At 49.7% G+C, this 23,861-nt stretch overlaps 1 protein-coding gene across 1 annotated transcript in view; it reads right to left on the minus strand.

The window, feature by feature from the left end:
• PTCHD4 (patched domain containing 4) overlaps positions 1–20,149 on the minus strand; it is a 154,074-nt gene extending 133,925 nt beyond the window's left edge. The window contains exon 1 of the mRNA XM_048501957.1: positions 19,554–20,149. Coding sequence (XP_048357914.1) covers positions 19,554–20,126 — 573 coding nt within the window. The 5' untranslated portion in view covers positions 20,127–20,149. The remainder of the gene's footprint in view (positions 1–19,553) is intronic.
• Between the last annotated feature and the right edge of the window lie 3,712 nt (positions 20,150–23,861).

Below are 23,861 nucleotides of genomic sequence, written 5' to 3' on the forward strand. Positions count from 1 at the left end.
AAGAGTGACCACTACCACATGCACTCTGGCTACAGACCAGGCCCAGAAGGGAACGAGGGCACCTGGAGGCAAACCATCTGAAACCAGCTCTGTGTCCATCCACTGGTGACATCGTTTCTGCTTACTTTAATTTGAAACTGCCTTTCTTCACTGGGTTTCAAAAACAGTATTAGTAATAAGAACAAAATAAAGAATAAAAATAACTTAAAACTTGTTAACCTTCTCAGTGACAGTGGAGCTAAAAAACCAGGATGACAACACCATTATGTGTTGGTGAACAACACCATTATGTTGTTCACCGCCCGGAGCCCTTTGGGGATCGGGCGGTATAGAAATTGAATAAATAATAATAATAATAATAATGAGAAAAACCTTAACAAGTTACCAAAGCAGATTGAAGAATATTTCACACGTGAATCACAGAGTTGGAAGAGACCCCAAGGGTCATCCAGTCCAACCCCCTGCCATCCAGCTACACAATCAAGGCACTCCTAAGAGAGTGAAACAGTCCAGTTCGCAGCAATGGTGCTCCAAAGAGAAATAAAAAAACAGAGGCTGGCTGAACCTGGTACTTTTTGATCCTACTCTGTGCTGCTGTCCTTTCATTAACGGAGGAGGCGGCAGGCCCTGCACGTGCCCTCCCAGAATTGCAATTGACCTCGCAACAAGAGAGACCAGTTCCCTTGGAGAAAACAGCTGCTTTGAAAGGTGCACTCTATGGAATCATACCCAACTGAGGTCCGACCTTCTCTGGTCAACTCTCCCAAATCTCCAGGAATTCCCCGGCCTAGTTGCTTTACAAAAAAAATCTCAGATACAGCAAAAAGTCATTAAAACTCACACATTACCAAGCTGCTTCCCACGACATTTTAACACCCTCGGTCTAGCGTTTGTTTCCATTGGTTTTCTTCTCAGCCAACAAAACATTCCAGACAGATGGGGGGTGGAAGGGAATGCTTTCAGGTAAACCCTGCCCATAATCCAACCCACTATGATGCTGTGCATCTTGTGATAAGCATAGGCTGCAGTTTGAAAGATGCTCTCCTGGAAGTAAGTCTCACTGAACAAAATGGGACTTACCTCTGAGAAGACCCGTTTAGCACTGATTCCCTAGTAGCTTATTGCAATGTTGTTGTTGTTGTTAGGTCCAGCCACAGGTCAGCCATTTGCCTTTCTTATCTCAGGAGCAGCCACACGATGGTGACCCCCCCCCCCAGATCACGCACTACGCTGTTATCAACATTTAAACAAAGCTTAGCTAAGTTAGAATTTTAAATATTAATAATTTGTTGGCATTTCAATCAGCTCTACGTTTTAACTATTTTCTCATTTTTTTCAAGACAAACATTGGCTTTGCTGATTTGTGCAGTCCCTGAATTCTGATCTTTTAGATTCTTCCGTTCCATACTGTCTTGGGTTTATATTTACCAAGAGGATTTGACCTTGCCAGCAGCACTTCATTTGCTTTTCCTCTCTAATCACAATACCGATTATAAATGTAAAAAGTTAATAATTAACATTTGCGGTTGGCATAACCGGGGGAGATTCTCCGCTCAGGAGTGAGACCTGGTCTGAAACCCACAGGAGAGAAGCGGGTTTTGGGGTGCCCCCCCCTTTTCACAACAGGCTCTCTGACTGGAAGAAAGAGACGTTTCATTCTTGCCAAGCTTCGGTCGCTCGGTGTCACAGAATAAAACCTGCCCCATTCCTGGAGCAGCTGCCATGCCTCGGTACCCCATGTCCCCAAGCGCTGCCAAATGGGGGGGGGGGCGCAAAAATTTCAGGTTCATTTGTGTGTTTTTGTATTTTTAGTGTTTTTTTCAGTTTTTTGGTGTCTAAAGTTATGGACTCCCGAAAGGGGTGCCCCCATACCCCATTGTTTCCAATGGGAGCTAATAGGAGATGGGGGCTACACCTTTGAGGGTCCATAACTTTGGATCCCGTGAACCAAACTTCACCAAACCTGGGTGCTATCATTAGGAGAGACTCCTAAAGATACCCTGAATTTGGTGCTGCTAGCTTAACAATTACACCCCTGATAGCAGGCACACTCCAATTTTTCCCAGATTCTCCTTTTAAATCCGCTCCCTTTGGCATGGACTTAAAGGGAGAATCTGAGGTCCCCAGTTTAAACATTGAAAGTGATGCTGTTTCAGGGTGGGGGATTATCCACCCCAAAACAGCATCACTTTCAATGTTGTTTTAACTGGGGACCCCAGATTCTCCCTTTAAGGTGGATTTAAATGAAGAACCTTGGCTCCCCAGTTTAAACACCATTGAAAGTGATGCTGTTTGGAGGTGGATTCCACTGGAGGTGTTGTGTGAGAGATGATGCTGACAATTGTTTGGTAAATGTTTTGCTGGGAGTGATTCGTGAGAGATTTACATGCTTAATATCCACTTGCACTGTTTTGGAGCTGTTTCTCAGGCCAACAACCTCCCTTGTGTGAGGTTGTTGTGAGGACAAAATTAGGAAAGCGAGTTGTTTTGCTAAGGGTGGGAGGTGTTTTGTGAGCTGGTGCAAAAAATAATTGTTTGGTGATGGTGGGGGAGGGTGGCCACCCATAGGGAGGGGGCCCCAAACTCAGGTTTTGTCCCCGGGCTCCAGCTGCCACGGTTAAGATATGCCTCTGCTAAGCACGGCCGGGCTGGTAAGATGGGTTAAGCGTAGACTCTGGGTGGATTGGACTAAGCAGAGATCATGAAGATGAGCCAAGAGCAGCTTTATGAGGACGACTGTCTTCAGAAACTCTTTCCAAACCCGCAGTTCTGCAAGGAGCCTTTATGAAAAGCAGACAAAAAGAAATCCGCATTGCCACTCCTTGAAACATCAGCATCTTCTTTTTGAGGGATCCTAAAATTGCTAAAACCACACACAAAAACAAACTTAGGCCAGAGGTTTTGATCCCTTTCATAGAATCACAGAATCATAGAGTTGGAAGAGACCAACAGGGCCATCCAGTCCAGCCCCCTGCAACGCAAGAACACACAATCAAAGCACTCCTGACATATGTTCCAGCCTCTGTTCAAAAACCTCCCAAGAAGGAGACTCCACCACTCTCCGAGGCAGGGAATTCCACTGCCGATCAGCACTGACAGCCTGAAAGTTCTTCCTCATGTTTAGGTGGAATCTCTCTTCCTGTACCTTGAATCCATTACTCTGTGTCCTAGTCTCTGAGGCAGCAGAAAACAAGCTTGCTCCCTCTTCGACATGGCATCCCTTCAAACATTTAAACACGGCTATCATGCCCCCCCCCCCACTTTAACCTTCACTTCTCCAGACTAAACCTCCCGGTTCCCTAATCCTCTCTTCATAGGGCATGGACTCTAGACCTTTCAAACTGATAATGCAAACTTTACTCAGTAATCAGCAACCAGTGGGGCTGTCAGGACCATTTAGGGTTGCCAGACGAGACCCATCGCTGATCAGCTGGATGGTGGGAGGAGTTACTAGCAGCAGAGGGAGGCCTAGACTGCTGTTGCTGGCAACACGATGATATCACTTCCTGTGGACTGGCTGTGAAATGATGCTCTAGTACAGGGGTGTCCAACTGGCGCTTCAGATGTCCATGGACTACAATTCCCATCAGCCCCTGCTGGCATGGCCAATTGGTCATGCCAGCAGGGGCTTATGGGAATTGTACTCCATGAACATCTGAAGCGCCAGAGTTGGACATCCCTGTGCTAGTATTTGGGCAAGGGCTTTACCACAGGGTTTTTGCCAAACACCAGAGCATCCCATGTCACCAGCAACATGGTGATGTCATTCCTGGCGTGATGTTGCTGCTTCACTAGCGACAGAAGCCCAGGAGTTCCCCTGCGGCCAGTAAGGGGTGATCTGGCAATTATGAGGGCCAGCCTTTGGATGGGGCCTGGAGATTTCCTGAAATTACAATTGGTCTCCAGAGGACAGAGGTCAATCCTTCTGGGGGGAAAATGACTGCTTAGAAGAAGAAGAAGAAGAAGAAGAAGAAGAAGAAGAAGAAGAAGAAGAAGAAGAAGAAGAAGAAGAAGAAGAAGAAGAAGAAGAAGAAGAAGAAGAAGAAGAAGAAGAAGAAGAAGAAGAAGAAGAAGAAGAAGAAGAAGAAGAAGAGTTTGGATTTATATCCCCCCTTTCTCTCCTGCAGGAGAGACTCAAAGGGGCTTACAATCTCCTTGCCCTTCCCCCCTCACAGCAAACACCTCCTGTGAGGTGGGTGGGGCTGAGAGAGCTCAGAAGAGCTGTGACTAGCCCAAGGTCACCCAGCTGGCGTGTGTGGGAGTGCACAGGCTAATCTGAATTCCCCAGATAAGCCTCCACAGCTCAGGCGGCAGAGCTGGGAATCAAACCCGGTTCCTCCAGATTAGATACACGAGCTCTTAACCTCCTACGCCACTGCTGCTCCACTGCTGCTTTGGAGGGTGGATTTGATGGCATTGTGCCCTGTGTGGCCTTTTCTCTCTGCAAACTCACTGCACCCACATGGGCTCAACCCGCAAGGGAGTTGGCAACCTTAAGAGACAAGCCATAAGCCCCGGCTCAGCAGGAGGAATCCAGGTGCGGGGTTCGGCAAAGCATGGACAAGTTACCGCCATCTTGTTTCCCTTGTCCTTCTCTGCTTTCGCCCCCTGCAGTGCGTTCTGGGAATTAGTTTCCAGAACACCCAATATGATGAGACAGGTGTTTTGAAACTACAATTCCCTTAAAGAATCTGTAGGGGAAAGGAAGACCAGGTGGCCGGTACATTCTATGTACACTGTGCCCAGGAGATCTGATAATGTCCATCATTCTATGAACTACAATTCCCCAAATATACAGGACGGGGAGATGAAGGGCAAAAGAAAGATGAAGGGCAAAAGAGGCCCAGCCCTCCTCTTGACTGCCTCCTGAGACCAACATCCCTCTCCACCATCAGGACAGGTGAACTGGGGTTGACTGGAAGAGGGGAAGGAATTCTTCTCTGGCTCGGATCTACCATTCAGATCAGGGAGAAATTTGGAAGCTGGGAATCTTTGTCTCGCACTCTAAGCCAAGGAAACACAAACTCTGTCAGCAACTCTTGAATTAGTCAGATGCAAGAGGGTCCATTAAGTCCAGAAGCTAAAATTACTGAGCTATCAGCACTCGTCACTGAAATCTATCTGGCTCTGCAGAAGAATCTTTCTCTCCTTGGAACGGCCAGCCTCCAGGGAGGCAACCAGACTGTGAGGCTGAGGTGGGTGCCCACAAGTCAGTCAAATACATAAATATGCACCTTTCTATACACACAGACACTAGAATTTTATTTAAGAACTTTTATAACTAAAAATTAATTGCACACTAGTCATTAATAATTTAGACTGCATTCTTAAAAGCTTTTAAGTAGAGTTTATTTAAAGATAACAGGCACCAAGGAAAAATTGTTGGTTTCCAGGAGCCATGAAAGTGCACGTGTATGTGAGCTTGCTTCCTCCCAGCACAGCTTGACGTTGCTCCCTGTGACATCAACTGCTGGACTACTTGGTGTCAGCTTCCCTGGGGAAGATGGGCTCTATGGAATCCCAGCACACTAAGTCCTCCCCTTTTGGCTTCTCACCTAGTCTGCATGGGGCTGCTGAGCCTCCAGTGGTGTACCGACCATGGGGACGGGGGGTCAAATTACTCTAGGCGCAATGGTAGGGGGCGCAAAATTGCGCCTACCATACTCCTTCCCCACGCTGACCTGGCTTGGAAGACAGAGCCAGTCTGCAACCGTGGTGCCCTTCCGAGCCACCTCCTTCCCTCTCCAGGCCCTCAGGGGCAGGATCGGGGGCAGATTCGAAAGGCACCACAGTGAAAGGCGGCTCCTGCAGGGAGGTGGGTGGTGGCTTGGACAGGTGCCGCTGCAGTAGGCCGGCCCAGGAGCCAGCCTGCCACTGCAATGCCTGTCTGAGCCACCCCAAGTAATTCCTCTGAAAGGAGGCTGCAGTGGGGTTTGTGTGTGTGGTCCCCAGACACCATTTCTCCCTGATACGCCTCTGAGAGGGGGTGAGGGATTCCTGCCCCCAGGTCCCATTGAAGGAATTTTAAAGAAATGTATGCCACCAGAAGTTCTTACTGGAAATTACCAGGGTAGCTCTAGGAATCACTGGATAGTCTGTGGTTTTTACCTTTTGTCATTTCTGCAGTGGCCTTTGGAATTACCAGAAACTGTTACACTTTCTCCAGAGAGTTTCTGGTGATTTCTAGAGCTACCATTTGCCCTTCCAGGGAGACCTTCCAGTAAGTACACGAGATTCCTTTTTCAAATCAACAAAATTCTCCTGCGACTCTGAGCCCCACTGTCTTCTGTGGCTGGAGCTCCTGCAACTTGGAGACGAACTCTTCCCTACGTACTGTCTGCTGCATTATGAATCCTTTCCAAGAAACATACATTAATGAAATACACAGTGTTTGGTATGGTGAGAATTCTGGGGGAACACTGTGAAATCAGGAAGATTGGGACCCCCCCCCCCCCAAGCCCTCTTAATTGAGAGACAATGTCCTAGACCAGGGGTCTCCAACTCTGGCGCCCCAGATGTTCATGGACTATGATTCCCATCAGCCCCTGCCAGTATGGCCAATTTGGCAGTGCTGGCAGAGGCTGATGGGAATCATAGTCCATTAATATCTGGGATGCCAGAGTTGGACACCCCTGTCCTAGACCAAAACTATTCTTCAATCAACCTTTATCCAGCTGAATGAACATGAATGAACACTGCCTTCCAGGACCAGACTAAGATCCATCAAAGTCTGTACTCTGTTTCGGAGGAGAAGATCATGAACAAGCAGGGCGGGACCCTGACTGATAGCCCCCCTCTATTTTGTTCCCCACACAAGCACTTCATAATCACCAAACCTGACAGTTTCACTCTTAATTCTCATGTGTAACAGTCATTGATAAATTAATGAATTTATCTAACCCTCTCAGAGTCATTTCCTGAGAGAAGGCACTCACAACATCTAGAGGAACCCCCCCCCCCCCGGGGGAGACTTCACACAAATTTACAATGGAACCCATTACACAACGCACTGAAGTCCACTTTCCGAAAGGTTCCCTACAGTGGTATGGTATGGTATATTTAATTTATATGACGCCCTCCTCTGAAAGGCTCAGGGCGGTGCACAACAACATAATAACAACATCAATAAACATAACATCACAGAACAACCATCAATAAATGCATCAATAACATAGGGTCAATAAACATAACATCGAACAACCGGTGATGTTGGTTGAGGCAACACAGGAGAGTATCTCCTACTTAGGCAAATGGTAAGATAGGTTTGTCCCTTTTCATGCACGGACACTAGCATATAGGATACGCAACTATCAAAAACTTTCAACTGCAGGTACTTTGCATAGGTGTATGTAAACTGAGCCCCACCTGGACAGCCCAGGTTAGCCCAACCTTGTCAGATCTGAGAAACTAAACAGGGCCAGCCTTGGTTATCACATGGATGGGAGACCACCCAGGAAGTCCAGGGTCACTACGTGGAGGCGGTGGCAGCATCTCGGCGTAGGGAGACGGGGCTGCTATATTCATCGGGTTGCACGATGGCACTGTGCACATAAATATAGGGAGGGACCAGATTACTGACTTGGATGACGCTAAGCAGGATCAGTCCTGGTTAGTACTTGGAGTAGGAGACGACCAAGGATAGTGAGGGTTGCTACACAGAGGAAGGCAGCAGCAACCACCTCTGCTACCAGGGCACTTTCAACCCAGTTTCAATGTACTTTAACAATCGTTTGCAAGTGGATTTTGTGGTTACACAATAAAATAGAGCTGCCAAGTGCCTTGAAGATGAATTGAAAGTGCATTATTCAGCACATGTAAAAATACCCTCGTCTCTTGCCTCGGAAACCCCTTGAGGAGTTGCGGTAACTGTGACTTGATGGCAAAAAAGTAAAAGGAATGGGAACTGCCAGCAAGATGCGGAGGGAGGGACTGCGCAATCCCCAAAATACACAAGTAAACACTTGAAAAAGCAACAGAGGCTCAAGTGTGTTTCTCCCACGAAAGAACAGACGGAAAACAGACATCTACTGAAAGTGCTGGACTCATTCTGCCCTTGCATGGCTTGTAAATAAATGAGGTTTATGTATCAGCTTCTGTATCCAGCCACATCTTTTAGCTTCAGAGACAGAGAAAGAAAGCATCAGCAACCAATTAGACTGAAGGTTCCATTCATTTCAGAGAGGCGCAGAGCATCCTTGGATTGCCAGACTGGGACCAGTGCCTATGGAAGGGCAATCTGGGCACAGAGTACAAGTCCAGAACGTCCGGCTCCCTCTAACCTCTCAGCTTCCACTGATGCGAGCATCATGACAGCAAAGAAACCAGAGCTCCACTGTTCAGGCGGCTGCAAAGACTGGGGGGGAAACCCTGTGCTAAGTGATGACACGTCTTTTTCGTGGACTTGCCAGTTGGTGGCTTGTTAAGGCAAACACACCAAGCCTGACAATCACATCAGCGGCTACCAAAAAAGAGGAGCCTCCGTAAACCTCAGCAGGTTGCAACTGTGTGCAGGGAGGGTGGCAGTCGCGGTGTGAGAGTGGGGTCGCCAACGTCTAGGTGGGGCCCGGAGATCACTTGGAACAGCAACTGTTCTCCATTCTTCAGTTCCTCTGGAGGAAATGGCAGGATGGACTCTGGCATCACATCCTCACAGAACCCCCTCCCCTTCCTTACCCAGGCTCCAACCCCAGATCTCTAGGAATTTCCCAAGCCAGGAGCTGGCAACCCAGTTGGAGAGACAGAGACAGAGAGGAGAGTGCGAGGTAGAGGGATCCTAACTGCACCTCGCTGGTCTGGCTCTTCACTCTGCAGTCCCCCACATTCTGATGCAGCAAGAAAGCCATTCTAGGCAGCTACCGGAGCCTCAACTCGGCCCATAAAAAAGTGCCGCTTGGAATTACATTGTTTACTTCAGGGAGAAAAATGGCAATGAACTAATTTTTATTTATTTACTAGCGGGCCCAGCCACGCGTTGCTGTGGCTCAGTCTGGTGAAGTGGAAAAGAAAGAAAAGGGGAAGCGAACAGTTCGAACATGTGTCATTGCACAATGCTTGCAAGGGAAAGGAGGGAGAAGGGGCCCGTCGCTCCCCTCCCTCTCTCCCATCATTCCCTTGCATGGCACCCCGTCCCGTCCCTCCCTAACGTTCCCTTCCTCTGCTAGGGTGGGTGGGCCATGTGCAGATGGTGGGCCCCATCCCTTTCACTCCAGATGGCAGTGGTTTTCAAGGAAGGCATGGTTGTTTCCCTTGTATCAGAGGGTGTTGCTCTGACGGCCAGCAGATGGTGCTGTTGCGGAATAGAACTGTGGTTCCAACTGTCACAGGTGTGGCATGTACACAATAACTGGCACAGTTGTAACATGTACACAACAGGAGGTGTGGAAACAGTATGGAAACCTGGCCGCACGTGAATGCGACGTCCAGTAGTTTGGGAGATTACCTGCCAGCAGAAAAACGCACTGATAGATTTTTATATATATAGATTATTTTTTATGTGGCTTGATATACCCCTCCCCCCAAAGGGCTCTGGGAGGTAACCAAAATAAATCACCACAGAACACTATAAAACCCCAATAAATACCAATATAGAAGTTAAAATATAACAATCAGCATAACCAATTAAACAGTAAAAAAGACAACAGATGCCGGCCCATGACTCTTTCTGGGGAGGGGGTTGGGCCATGATGGCCACAGTCAGATGGTAAACATGCAGCGTGCCTGTAGAATGTACAGGTGCAGAGGACGGCACCTCAACAGCCAGCCTCCCCAAAAGCCCGGCGGAACAACTCTTTTGCAGGCCCTGCAGAACTTATTGAAACTGGCACCAAAGCAATAGATTTTAGTTCTAGGGCAGGGGTAGGGAACCTGCGGCTCTCCAGATGTTCAGGAACTACAATTCCCATCAGCCTCCGTCAGCATGGCCAATTGGCCATGCTGGTAGGGGCTGATGGGAATTGTAGTTCCTGAACATCTGGAGAGCCGCAGGTTCCCTACCCCTGTTCTAGGGGGTCTGTAAATATTAATGCACAGCAGGCTCTAAAGCAGCTGAAGGATTTCAACCTTCATCACTTGCCCACAGAAAGCCAAACCTGTGGCCACAGGAGCCCCAAGATAAGAGAAGACAGAGAGAACGGAGTCCTGGAGTGACCCCAAGCTCTGAGCTCTCTTCTCTTCCTTTTTCCTCCTAAAGGCCTCTATTACCCTAGCTGAGCACATTAAAGTCCCCTAAAATGAGAACATCTATTCATAAGAACATAAGAACATAAGAAGGAGCCAGCTGGATCAGACCAAAGTCCATCTAGTCCAGCTCTCTGCTACTCGCAGTGGCCCACCAGGTGCCTTTGGGAGCTCACATGCAGGATGTGAATGCAATGGCCTTCTGCGGCTGTTGCTCCCGATCACCTGGTCTGTTAAGGCATTTGCAGTCTCAGATCAAGGAGGATCAAGATTGGTATTCAGACTGGCACTGTGTTGCCAAGGGCCCGTTCTGCACAGCAAATAAAAAGCGAGGTGCAAATGATATAAACGAATGTGCAGCTGCCTCGGGGCGTGCCATATGGCCAGGCGTCCGCGTGGACAAGCATCGCAGAATCAGCTTGGCCACGGGCCTTCGCAGACAGATGCGAAAGGTATTTTTTTTTTGTTGGTCGCCTCATTTGGGCGAGCTGGCTAATAATATGAATGCACACATGAATCCCTGCAGCCACGCTGACATCCCGTGATACCCCGATACAACCCTGTGCACCTGTGTGGCTACACAGAAGTGAGCCGGGAATTTTAAAAAAACATTCGCTCGGCAGCAGCTGTTTTTGAAAAGAATTTTTGGAAAGAATCGCTTAGTTTAGTGCTGTCAGTAGTCAAATTGGTAACAACTGCCTGCCTGTGTTTCTTTTGTGTTCCTGCTGAGTCAGCTAGTATACCTCATTTGCTTGTTAAGTGTCACATGGTATGTAACTGCTGTAAGCATTGGTTCTTGAACTATATATATATATGGTAAGGTTCAGTGTACTTGCTGGGGGCAGGTCTCAAGCCGGAGGCTCTGTCAGTTGACTAAACGATACTCTGTATATATGCAACTACTTTAATACAATTCCTTGGTTGAACTACTTGTTTCCAGTCCTTTATCCTGCACTCTATACATGCTCAGAGGTAACTCTGCTAACATGCTAACTCTGTCAAGCAATTCTCAAATACACTTGTTTGGGGAAAATAGGACGTTGCAGCTTTGCTTCAGCAACGGTGGCTGTGCAAAGTTCTCCCCCAAAAGGGTGTTTTTACTATCCTTACTCTGCTGTTTTTGGCCCGTGCGGAACGGGACTACCTGGTCCTTTCATAGGAAGATATTGGGGATTGATTCTGGAATCTTCGGCACGCCAAGCAAGTGCTCTGCCACTGAGCCATATTCCCCTCTCTGATGGAGATACTAAGAAAACTGCAAATTATTTTGAAAAGACCCGGAAGATAGCCCAAAAGATATTGTAGGCACGCCGACTGTGTAAGGAAACACAGAAATTATGCACATGATTCATTTAAAGCAAAAACCTCTACGTGGCTGTTCCACGTTCTGGAGCAGCAGAATGGAAGAGGCATCCTAGAAACCAGAGGGAAATGCGCAATAAATTTTGCTAGTTTTTCAGCTGCCCCCAGGGTCCTGTTTCACTTGAATTGGTGGGATATCTCATTTGTCCTTTTTAAAAATTTGATTATATGTATTTCATTTTAAATGATAAGTTGAATAATTTATCTCTTCCCCCCACTCCCTGCCCCCTGTTCTGTGTGCTTTATGTGCATGCACATCAAATGCCTGGAGCGGCTATTTTAAAGGGTGAGGTGATTCTCCAGCTAGAATCCTAAAACTGCAGAGGCACAACAAATGGACACTTCCGATCTTGAAAACAGTGAAAACACTTCTGCAACCCCTGTCAGGAAGAATGAGGACGTAGGAGAGGAAAGAGCAACCTGTGGGAATTATTATTGTTGTTGTTGTTGGTGTTGCTGATGCTATTGTAGATTTCACAGCTGCCAGATCTTTAGCTGGTTGTTGGCCTTCATTACAATTCGAGCCTCACCCAGAGGCCTAGGAAGTTGTAATGTATCGGCGTAGTATTCGTGCGGATCCCAGCAGGGCTGCCTTCTGCATTTGACAGATGTTAATTTTGTCAATTCGAAGATGTTTCAAGTGCTGCCCTAGTGTTTTTGGGATGGCGCCCAGAGTGTATGATGATGATGATGATGATGATGATGATGATGAAGAAGAAGAAGAAGAAGAAGAAGAAGAAGAAGAAGAAGAAGAAGAAGAAGAAGAAGAAGAAGAAGAAGAAGAAGAAGAAGAAGAAGAAGAAGAAGAAGAAGAAGAAGAAGAAGTTGTTTTATATACCGCCCTCTCCCCAAAGGGCTCGGGGTGGTGTACAACAATTTAAATAACAGATAGAGCACAATTTAGGACATAAACGAAATAGAAATATAAATAAGGTACATATAGGCTCTATTAAAGTTAATTAGCTAAAACCTGTTCTATGTTCTAATTGTTCTATGCCTTCCTGGCCGTCAAGTCACCACTGACTTATTGCAGCCTCTCAAGAGGTCTTCATGGCCGAAGATGTTCAGAGGCGGTTTGCCACTGCCTGTCTCTGCGTAGCAACCCTGGAATGTCCTTGGTGGTCTCCCAGTCAGGACCAACTCAGCTCAGCTTCTGAGATGTGATGAACTCAGGCTAGCTGGGGCTGGCCAGATGAGGACTCGCGAGAGAGAGACAAGGATCCTTCCTGAAAGGCCTGCAATCAGAAACAGGCGTGCACACCTAGCATATATCAAGAAGGAACTGGAAGACCATCACAAGGGCCATGAGGAAGAGTTAATATGACCAGCCCATTTGTTTTTGTTCCCAATTAAAGTTGCATCAGAGCTTCTGTCCCTTCTAGCCTGGAAAAACACGCATATATGTACACACACTGTCACCTCCCCACGACGAAAAGACGTCAGGCGATTGTGACCATCTGTCACACAGTGGATTGTACAGGGGCAGCCTGGGCTCAACTACCCGTCCGGATAACAGGGAAGTATAATGGTTCAACTGCACCATCCCCTGCAGACTGGCATCTGGCATCTTTCCAAGGGAGTGCACAATATCCCCTACAGATTGGGATCCAGTGGCGTACCTAGGCAAACTGGAGCCGTGGACAAAACCTGGGCAAACCCCCCATGGGCGGCCACCCTCCCCCACCACGACCAAACAATTATCCCACTAGGTCATTTCAATTATCCACCAGGTCATTTCAAAGTCACCATCACATTCTAGAACATGCCGCAACTCACAAATCTGAACACAGGGAACACACAGTGGAAATAATTTTTTTGACATTTTCAAAATGCTTTCAAAATGTTTTATTACTGCTGAGAAAAAATATTACAATAAAATAAAAGGACCCCCAAAGGAACTTCCGAATGGCTTTCATTTGTTTTCCCGTATGACACTAACCCTAACCCTGTGATCCATAGGCGGGGAGGTGTGCTGGGGATGGAGGGAGGGAGGCTGGCAGAGCTTGCTCTGCCGTTGGATCCTGCGATTCACGGGAAGGCATCCTGGGGACGAGGGGAAGCTGGCAGAGGGACGCTCCAAGGAGGAGGCTGGAGCGCCCCCCTCTCTCTCTCTCAGAACTAACCACAAGGCAGCAGCACCAAGAGGGTCAGGGTGGGTTGGACTGAAAACAAGGAGACTGTTGGACCTACAGGTTCAAGGGACAAGGGTCATTGTTCTGCATGCAATTTGTGGGATGTGTTTGTATTACAAGCTGTTCTGGAGGACTCAGGGCGGTACAATATTTTAACAGTACAAATCAGTGTGTAAAAATTAAATGTACTTAATCAGAAGCAGATAAACACACTCCAATACTATCACTCAGAATCAGACAAAATTTTGATTTCAATACTAATGTTTTAACACAGTCCACTCTTTTCTTGATGACATTTCTGAACGCTGGTTAACCTTAAAGGCCAAAATATGCAGTATAAATACTTCCACGAAAAACAACCCCAGGCAAATACACCACCTTCACCACAAGGTAAGGGGTGCTGTCTTTCCAAGTGTGTCCATCACCCCTCATATCCCTCTTAAGATCAGCATATGTTAGAGTTAACTGTAGACTTTCCTTCTTTTTATCACTTTCCTAGAGCAGCAGGTCCACAATGATGCTTACTGAACTGATGCAAGTGTTTTGGAAAGTGTTTTGGAAATGAGGCCAAGGGCACTTTCTCACATGCAGAATAATGCATTTTCAAGGCACTTTCAATGCCCTTTGCAGCTGGATTTTAGGTCCCCAGTTTTAACATTGAAAGTGATGCTATTTTGGGGTGGATCCTTCCCCCACCCTAAAACAGCATCACATTCAATGTTTAAACTGGGGACCGCAGATTCTCCCTTTAAATTCATGCCGAAGGGGGTGAATTTAATAATAATAATAATAATAATAATAATAATAATAATAATAATAATAATAATAATAATAATAACAACAACAACAACAACAACAACAACAATAACAATAACAATAACAACAACAACAACAACAACAACAACCTTTATTAGATATAGAGAGAATAAAAGAGAGAAAGAAAATAAGCATTGGCAGGAAGGGTGTGGATTTAAAAGGAGAATCTGGGGAAATTTGGGGGGTGCCTGCTGTCAGGGGTGCAATTATTAAGATAGCAGCACCAAAATTTTAAAGTATCTTCATGAGACCCTAATGATAATACCACCCAGGTTTGGTGACGTTTGGTTCAGGGGGTCCAAAGTTATGGACCCTCAAAGGTGTAGCCCCCATCTCCTATTAGCTCCCATTGGAAACAATGGGGGATGAGGCACTCCCTTTGGGAGGCCATAACTTTGGACTCCCTAAACCAAACCTCACCAAACCTGGGTGATGTCATCAGGAGAGTCTCCAGAAAAATCCTTCAAAGTTTGGTGCTGCTAGCCTAAAATCTGTGCCCCCTGCAGGCCAAAAACAGGAAAAATCACTGAAAATACAAAAAAACACACAAACGAACCTGCATTTTTGGCACCCGCCTTGCCCCTAGGCAGAAATGCCACTGTTGGGAGCCACCTTGGTGTAGTGGTTAAGAGCAAGTGCACTCTAATCTGGAGAACGGGGTTTGAGTCTCCATTCTGCCACTTGAGCTGTGGAGGCTTATCTGGGGAACCACATTAACTTGCGCCCTCCAACACATGCCAGCAGGGTGACCTTGGGCTAGTCACAGTTCTCTCAGGACTCTCTCAGCCCCACCTACCTCACAGGGTGTTTGTTGTGGGGGGGCAAGGGAAAGGAGTTTGCAAACCCCTTTGAGTCTCCTTACAGGAGAGAAAGGGGGGTTATAAATCCAAACTCTTCTTCTTGTACAGATGCACTGACTGATTTTGGCCACGGGAAAGATGAGTACCTGAGAAGGGGTGATGTGTACCTCCAAACACTCGAGAGCAGGCCCTCGGGGCACCAGTGAATTCGGCTCCGCAGCGTCCACTCCTCTTTACAGTGGTCACTCATCACGGCCAATGCAAGTGCATACAAAAGTGGCCCTTAGGAAATGCAAGCCCGTCACAAAGCGGGTCTAGGAAGGGAGTGTAGATTTGTTCTGAAGTCCCTCCATTAATGATATTTACACAACTGACTTTTTCACTTAAACTGACAACGACTCGCCCAACAGCTCCACGCACGGGGCAGAGGGGGAAGTCCAAGGTGTGCTCACAATCTGAGTTCAGCCCGGAGGACATCAGTCCCAGGCTCAAGGTTGGCTCAGCTTCCAGCTTGCTGCAGATAAAGTGCAGACAACTGGGGAAGGCAGTGCCAAACCACCCCATAAAACACACAATGCCCTGGTAAATGTGGTGATGTCACCCCAGCGCTTGCAAAGTTGTCGTGTCCTCTAGATCTCTCAATAAAGCAGACTCGAGTGTGAACGAAGTCTTTTTTTACTGACAGAAAATCTTGAGATCTCTACACTGGAAAAGGATCATTGACCGATCTGAAACACGGCAAGACGGTCCCAGCAAAAGTGACAGCAGCCTCTTCCCCCAGGTCCAGTTAACCAGCAACAATTTCTCGCAAGCAAGCACAAGTGTGCACCTCCATCCTGCCCCCTCCCCCTCGACCAGATCACCGCACTCTTAGAAGATCCCACTGGAAGGTTGTTTTGAAGCAAGCACGCCAGCCCAAGCAGCAGAGATAGAAAAGCAAAAAGTGCACACGCTGAGGAGAGTCAGAGTGGCCCCAGGCGCTCCCGCCTGCAAACTTGTGTCAGGACTGAACAATCAGGTTTTGACAATGGGGAACTACCTTGACCTTTATAACCGACACCCACTGATTAACCTACCACCAAGAGCGTAACGCCCAGGGAGACATGTGGGGCCAAATGTCCCTGGGCTGTAGCCAACTTTAGTCATCAGCAACCTCTTCCCCTGGCTCCATAGCACTGACCCCCCAAGCTTGCAAAAAGCCGTCATAGTGATCATGGTGGGTAGAAAATCCTCCTTCCCCCTGGGTCTATACACTGACTTCAAGCTTGGTGGAAAAAAAAAAAGAAGTTGTCTGTGATCATGGTGGGGGTGGACGCCCATCTTGTAGTGCAGCCACATCTTGGGGAAAACTCCGTGACTTTTGCTCCTGGCTACATTTCCCCTAGATATGCCCCTGCCTGTCACACCTCCTTCTACTTCTGATGTTTAAAAACAACGGGACAGAAGGGGACAAGCCACAGCACACTCTCCTCAGATTTCTGAAGCATGGCACTGCTAGAATGGGAGCCCACCAAGGAAGTCTCTGCAGAGGCATGCAGGGCCAAGACTCACTTGCCTTGAAAGCCCCTTCCTGGGGTTCACTGCAAGTCAGTTGTCACTCAAGGGTGCTCACACACATACCAAATAACACCAGTTACTTTATTCCAGCGCATCCATTCAATTTTCAAGGCTCCAGCAGACCTGAAAACACTTCACAGGCACAGTGCTGAGGAACCAGAGGCAGCGGCCAAAGGAACAACACCATCACTCAGATAAAACCAGTCAGCTCCCTGCTAAAGCTGCCAGATCAAAGCTTCAAGGGTTGTCAGCGTCATAGAACTACCAAGGTGGAGAATTCTGTCCATCACAAAATCAAGACAGTCAGTCTTCTCAGCGCACAACTTGGCCTGGGAAATCCTCTAGGAAAAGGAGGACAATCTGACCGGATTTTGGAACGATCGAGTCAAAAACGCTGCTCTTTTGGCTGGGAGAAGCTCGCAGCCCTCTGATTCTCCTCTTACTTAGCAAGTGCGCCAGGCGCTGCACGTCCCTTGGAGCAGGTGGTTCTCTGATCTGAATGGGTTGGAGTTTAGCTCTTCTGCTGCCACAAGGGGGGTGGGTGATCCTGCCAGATTTCCTTGGGGGGAGGGGCCCTGGCTGAGTGACAGAGCGTCTGCTCGACATGCGGAAGCTCCCAGGTTCCATCCCCGGCCTCTCCAATTAGCAGGATCTGGGAATGGAAGATGCGACAGACCCTTCCCTGAGATGTTTGGGAGCAGCTGCTCACCTGAGTAGGAAACACTGACTTTGATGCACCGAGTATGAGACAGGTTCACGTACGTGTGACTTCTTCATGCCGCAGGCCCATGTGCGTGGCCGGGCATCCCATAGTTCCAAGCACAGCTTTCATGGGGGTGTGGTTCCAAAGCACACATCCCTACATGTCTGGACAACTCCGCGTTGTCAGTGCAATTTGAAATTCTGTGAAAACAAGAGCTGCCCCCAAACTGCTCAGGTTCCAAAGGTTTTCAACTTGTTTTGTACACACTCTTTCAGTTTATGCGCTCCCACCTCGACACAGGGCTGAATTGTATGGGAAGTGCCCTTCTTGAGTCATGAAGTAAACTCTCTACATGTGCTAACCCAGAGATGGCGTTTCAATGCTGAAAGAGAGTGATTCATCCAGGGTCACGCAAGGAACATCTCAGCAGGCTGGGATTTGCACCTGTGTCTCCCTGATCATAGTTGGACACCCTGCGCAAAACACTGCCCTGCCGGAAGGGAAAGAGGGGTGGGACGCATCCACTTGAACCGCCCATACTGTTTGGTGCGCGATTGTTTTTCTAAGCACCTAACTTTCCTTTTACACCAGGGATTCTAGATGTTCAGTCATTTACACTATGACTTGGATGACCCAGGCGAGCTCGACCTCCTCCGATCTGAGAGGCGAAGCATGAAAGACCACCAAGGAGGCTGTGGGCAGGGGGCAGAGGCAGGCCACGGCAAACCACCTCCGAGCGTCTGCCTTGGAAATCCTATGGGGTCGCCATAAGTCAGCTGCGACTCAATGGCATTTCCCACCACCTGGATACAATAATGTACAGTTTGCTAATAATGTGTGGTTTTCCATGCGGACCCCAGAGAACAGGCAGGGGCCAAACAAGCCCTGCTGTGAGATGCTGACTGGACAAAACGAGGAGGCACTCACGTCCTAACCTGTAGAGCTCCCTGGCCAAACCTACCACCTTGACCACAATCCCCTGCACAGCCGCGGTCGCCTGGGACTCCCCTGGCGCATGCTGCAGCTGAGGCAGCACATTCTCTGCCATCAAGAAACCTCACAAATGCAGACCCTTTGGGGTGCTGCTAACACTACAGAATACCTAAAATCGGGGCGGGGAACTTTCAAAAGGGGAAAGTTCTGCTTAAAGGCAGGGAAGGAAATCTAGACTAAGTTGCACAAAGCCCCAGTGTCAAGTGTTTTGAACCCCCCAGTTCTGCACTCTGGAGAAAGGGCTCCTTTGTGTGCTGCGGGCTTTTTTGGCCACTGGGTGGGAGAGAGGGAAGGAAGGAAGGAAATACATCCCCCGAGGGGGCAGCTCCCCTCCACTGAAACCAACAGCAAGACCCACGTGGGTCGCCCAGGCCTGGGAACCCACCTGCTCTGCCAAATGACCATTCAGAAAGAAGCCACCCAGGAAGTCCCCAGAATGGGCAAGCCTTGGGGGACCCTCAAATATGGGGGTCCCAGAACCCAACGCACCGCGAGCCCCCTGTTGGAAGCGGCCAGCCCGGGAGACACTTTTCTCCAGCCTCTTCTTTCCTTGTTGCTTTTCCCCAAGCTGCCCCAGAAGGCGGGGGGGGGGAGGGGAGGAGGGGATCAAACCGGCAGCGGCCCCACAGAACCCCGGCCTGGCCAGCCCCTTCGCAGGGGATGCGAAAGAGGCCAATTCCTCGAATCCCTGCGCCGCCTTCGCCCGCCTGCAGCGCCTCCGGGGGAAGCCCTGCCGCCAGGCGCATCTCTCAGAGCCGAGGCGAGGAGTTGAAGGGACAAAACGGAACAAAACTTACTATTAAAAATGCCCACCCCCGCAAATCCTCCAGGGAGCGCCGGCCACCCTCCCTCCCTCCCTCCCTCCCTGGCAAACCCCTTCCTCTTTTGCAGAATGGGGGGGGGCTCCATTGCAAACCGCGACCCCCTCCCGAGGCAGGAGGAGGCTTTTGTCCCCCAATGCATGCACGTGCGGGTCGGTCTGCCTGGGGGGCGGGGGGGGGGCGAGGCGCCTACCTTGAGCTTGGCGTTGGGGTAGCTGAGCGGCGGGCGGGGGGCGGTGTGGTTGGGGGCGCCGGGGGCGGCGGCGGCGGCGGGCGGGCCCAGCTCCTCGAGCACGGCCAGGATGTCGTCGAGGGCGCAGCGCTTGTCGGCGCCGGCGGCGCGCAGCACGCAGAGGTGGGCGAAGGTGTAGTTGTAGCCGCGGTGGCGCACCTGCAGGCGCAGGACGGCGCGGTGGATCTGCAGGAGCGCGCCGGCCCGCCGCAGGATGTCTGCGCCGGGCTCGGCCAGCAGCAGGAGGCGGCCGAAGCGGCCGGGCGGGTGCAGGGCCGAGTAGAGGCGGCCCTTGGAGCGCTCGAGCGGGAAGAGGCTGCCGGCCAGGCGCCGCTCCACCTTGGCCAGGCTGTGGCTGGGCGCCAGCAGCCGCTCCAGGTCGCGCTCGGGCTGGAAGCGGCTCAGCGCGCTGCAGCCGAACACCAGCGTCAGCACGGCCGGCACCGTCAGGAAGAAGACCGGGTGCCGACTCACGAACAAGCCCAGCCGCCGGCACCACCAGCGCAGCCCCCCGTGCACCGCCTGCCGCAGCATCCTCCTCCGCCGACCACGACGACGACGGCGACGACGCCCCGGACGGCCCGCCCGCAGCTGCGACCGCCCCGCTCGCCGCCGACGGCGCATGTGACGGCCCCCGCCCACCTGCTCGCCTCCCCCCGCCGCCCGCCCGGCAGGCAGCACCGGCGGCAGCCAGCCCCCCCCCCCGCTCGCCCCGCCAGCCAGCACCGCCCCCCCCCCGAGCCCGGGCGTGCGCCCTGCAGCCCGCGGCCCCCCCCCCCCGCGCCGGCTCCGCCCGCCCGCCCACCTGTGGCACCCACAGGCTCCTCCCTCAAAGCCCCTCCCTCCGCCTGCCCAGCCCGGCGTGGGGCGGGGGGCGTTCAGAGTCAGGAAGACCCGGCCTCTGACCCGCTGGCTCCCCAGATTTGGACCACCCCGGAACATCAGCGCACCCGCAGTAAAAAGGAGGACAAACTATCTGACCGACAGCTGCACAACTGGCACAAAAAAGGAAGGGAAAATGTATATCAGCCTGTATTCAGTGATATAGCAATTATTGCAACAATTCCCAGCCACGCAAAATAGAGCAGTGTGAGCCAATACACCAGTTCATAATATCAACAACTTTTTCCTTGTTTTTATTTGTTTGTTATATTGGATGTTTTTATTCACTGTCGTTAAGTTGTATCGGGTCGGTAGTTCTTTTTATCGGGAGCATCAGTGCACCTCCCCCCCGCCCGGGTTTCCTCAAAGTCCACCTGCAGCTGAGCCCCTTCTGCCTTTGCGCTGCTGGCTGCACATTGTGCCCCTCCCCCCCCCCAGGGTGCTTTCCTGTACGCAGGATTGTGGGTCCTTGTGGCACCAGGTGCGTTTTTGGGTCCTAGAACAAAGGCATGGGCGAGTGCATCATTTAGATCAGGGCAACAGAAGGGGGGGGGGGGACTATGTCTCCCCATAATTCTCCTGGTGGAATTCCACTCCAGGTTTGAGGCCCTGTTCAGCAAGGACAGACGTGCATCCCAATATGGGAGCTACCGTAAGTGGGATTAGCCCTGATTAGTACTTGGATGGGAGATCACCAGAGAAGCCCACCATTGCTAAATTAAGGCAGGCAATGGCAACTACCTCGGCATGCCTCTTGCCTTGAAAGCCCTACAGGGTCACCATAAACTGACTGTGATTTGATGGTACTTTACACACACATCCAGGCTGGGACCATCTCTTTCCAGTTAAAGCAGCGATGGGGCAGGGGGCATTCTCAATCAGGAAACTGTCATGTGTGGGAAGATAATTCCTATGTTGCAGGCAAACATGTAGAGCTGAGTGGGTGATACAAACCAGACACGTATCCAGATATCAGTTCCCTGTTTCATTTGTGAAGTAAACGAACGGTAAGTTTTAGTGACATAAACCTACAGATGTATGTACAGTCCCTGTAACACGTGGAAGTGAAAGAATGTTAGAATTTTAGGTGTAGGTTATGATTTCCACCAAGTGTCTCTAAACTAAAGCAATAGACACGTTCATGTGCGCCATCCCAGATCTTCACATCTGCTTTTTCAGGACTACAAGTATGCACATGTATGCCCATTCTATATAAACTGTACAGATCAGCCACATGGGTGCTGGATTTGATGCACACTGGCTGTGTCCAGCTGTTCCAATCCCACCTGGGCACCTGGTACCACTGGAGACAGGGCAGCAAAAGCACACTCAGCTTGTCTCACCCGCTTCGCCCACACTTCCCACATGGGGCACACAGTCAAGGACTGTATTATCTGAGCAGGTCCACCATGCAGTCCCTCTTTCTACCTGAGGGTGGCGACATTCATCACACCCACATATACTTGAATTGGTAAAACTGGATCGGCATGGAAAACACATGGCATTCCTGTATGTTTCCCTGATGAAATTTGCATTGTACTGTATTGTACATTTAATTTATATGCCGCCCTCTCCCAAAGGGCTCAGGGCAGTGCACAACAGTATAACAACAACATAAATAATTATAACATTGTAACGAACCAGTAAAGTCCAGTCCAAAGCAACTGTGTTCTTTATTCTTTATTGAGCTGGCATTCTTAGGCAATGCAAGAACTGAAACCCAGGGCAACAGACAGGCTCCCGCCAAAAGAGTATAAACAAGGCAGGATTTCACACAGAGTTTCACACCAGGCAAGCAAGCAAGTGAAAGATAACCAAAACATTGAAATTCCCCTTCCTGGCCGTTAAGCCAAAAGCCTCCAGCGAGAACCTTTCCAAGGTCAGACTACACACACACACCACAACCTTACATTCCACCTCTCCTAAGAAACAACCCCCCACCCCCCACCCCGGTTTGAAAGGAAAAGCCTTATGAAATGCAGTTACTAAGATAGGTGCATGAACATCCAAAGCATTGACTGATTGATTATGGCCCGAAGGAAACCCCACCCACGACACAAATACTGCAAGCGTTGTCGATGCATACGAGAGTCCAGGATAGCATCAATTTCATAATGTTTGTGTCCATCAATCATAACTGGTGGAGGGCGTTCCGGAGGGCCGTGCCAAGCATCGAAATCTGGAGCCCACTTGAGTAAACTGGAATGGAAAACAGGATGAATATTGCTAAGTGATTTAGGCAGTTCAAGTCTAGCAGTTACATTATTGATACAATAATTGGTACAATACGAAAGGGCCCAATAAATTTTTTCCCAAACTTGGAATATTTATCCACATCACAAAGATTCTTGGTGGATAAATACACCCAATCATCAACATGTAAAGAAAAGTCACTGCGGTGTTTGTCTGCCTGAGTCTTTTGGGACTCCTGCGCTTGGCGGAGGGCTATACCGATGGAATCCCAACCCTCCACTAAGGTTTGGATCCAGTCATTGAATTCCGGGGGTTGAAGCAGATCAGGACCCAGCAGGGGAAACGGTGGGGCGGAGCATCCCGAAACCACTTCAAAAGGGGTTTTCTTGGTACTGCTATGTACCGCATTATTGTAAGCATATTCCGCAAAAGGCAACAAATCAGTCCAATTGTTCTGATGGCAGTTAGTATAACAACACAGGTACTGCTCCAAGGTTCGGTTAGTACGTTCCAATTGGCCGTCAGTCTGCATGTGAAACGGGGCGGCTACCGCCGGTTCAACCCCCAACAGGTCCAAAAACACTTTCCAAAACTTGGAGATGAACTGGGGGCCATGGTCCAAAATTATCTTGGTGGGGGCGGAATGCAAACAGTAGATATGCTGGATGAACAGCTTTGCCAATTTGGGAGCCAAAGGGATGGTGGAACAGGGTATAAAATGGGCTTGCTTGGAAAACAGATCCTCCACCACCCACAGGACCATATTGCCATGACTTCCGGGTAAGTCCGTGATAGAGTCCATGGAGATAACTTGCCATGGGTAGGAAGCAGGAGGGATGGGTTGCAATAACCCATGGGGCTTGCCAGAGTTGGATTTGGCTTCTGCACACGTAGGACACCCTTTGACATATGCCTCAATGTCTTTGCGCATGGAACGCCACCAGAATTGGCGGCGTAATAAATGCAGGGTTTTCTAAAAGCCAAAGTGCCCCGCTTGCTTGGCATCATGGCCCGCAGGCAACACTTTCTTGCGCAAGGAGGGCGGAACGTACCAACACTCCCCTCTCTGCCACATCCTCTCCTTCACAACCAGCAAAGGATCAGTGTCGTCCTCTGGAACAGGATTGCGCCCCGCCTCCTGGAGCTCTTGCAAAAACGGTGTAACCATGTCAAGGTGGGTGGAGGGTGTAGCGG

This window comes from Sphaerodactylus townsendi, linkage group LG01 (assembly GCF_021028975.2).
Source record: "Sphaerodactylus townsendi isolate TG3544 linkage group LG01, MPM_Stown_v2.3, whole genome shotgun sequence".
Classification (NCBI taxonomy): Eukaryota; Metazoa; Chordata; class Lepidosauria; order Squamata; family Sphaerodactylidae; genus Sphaerodactylus; species Sphaerodactylus townsendi.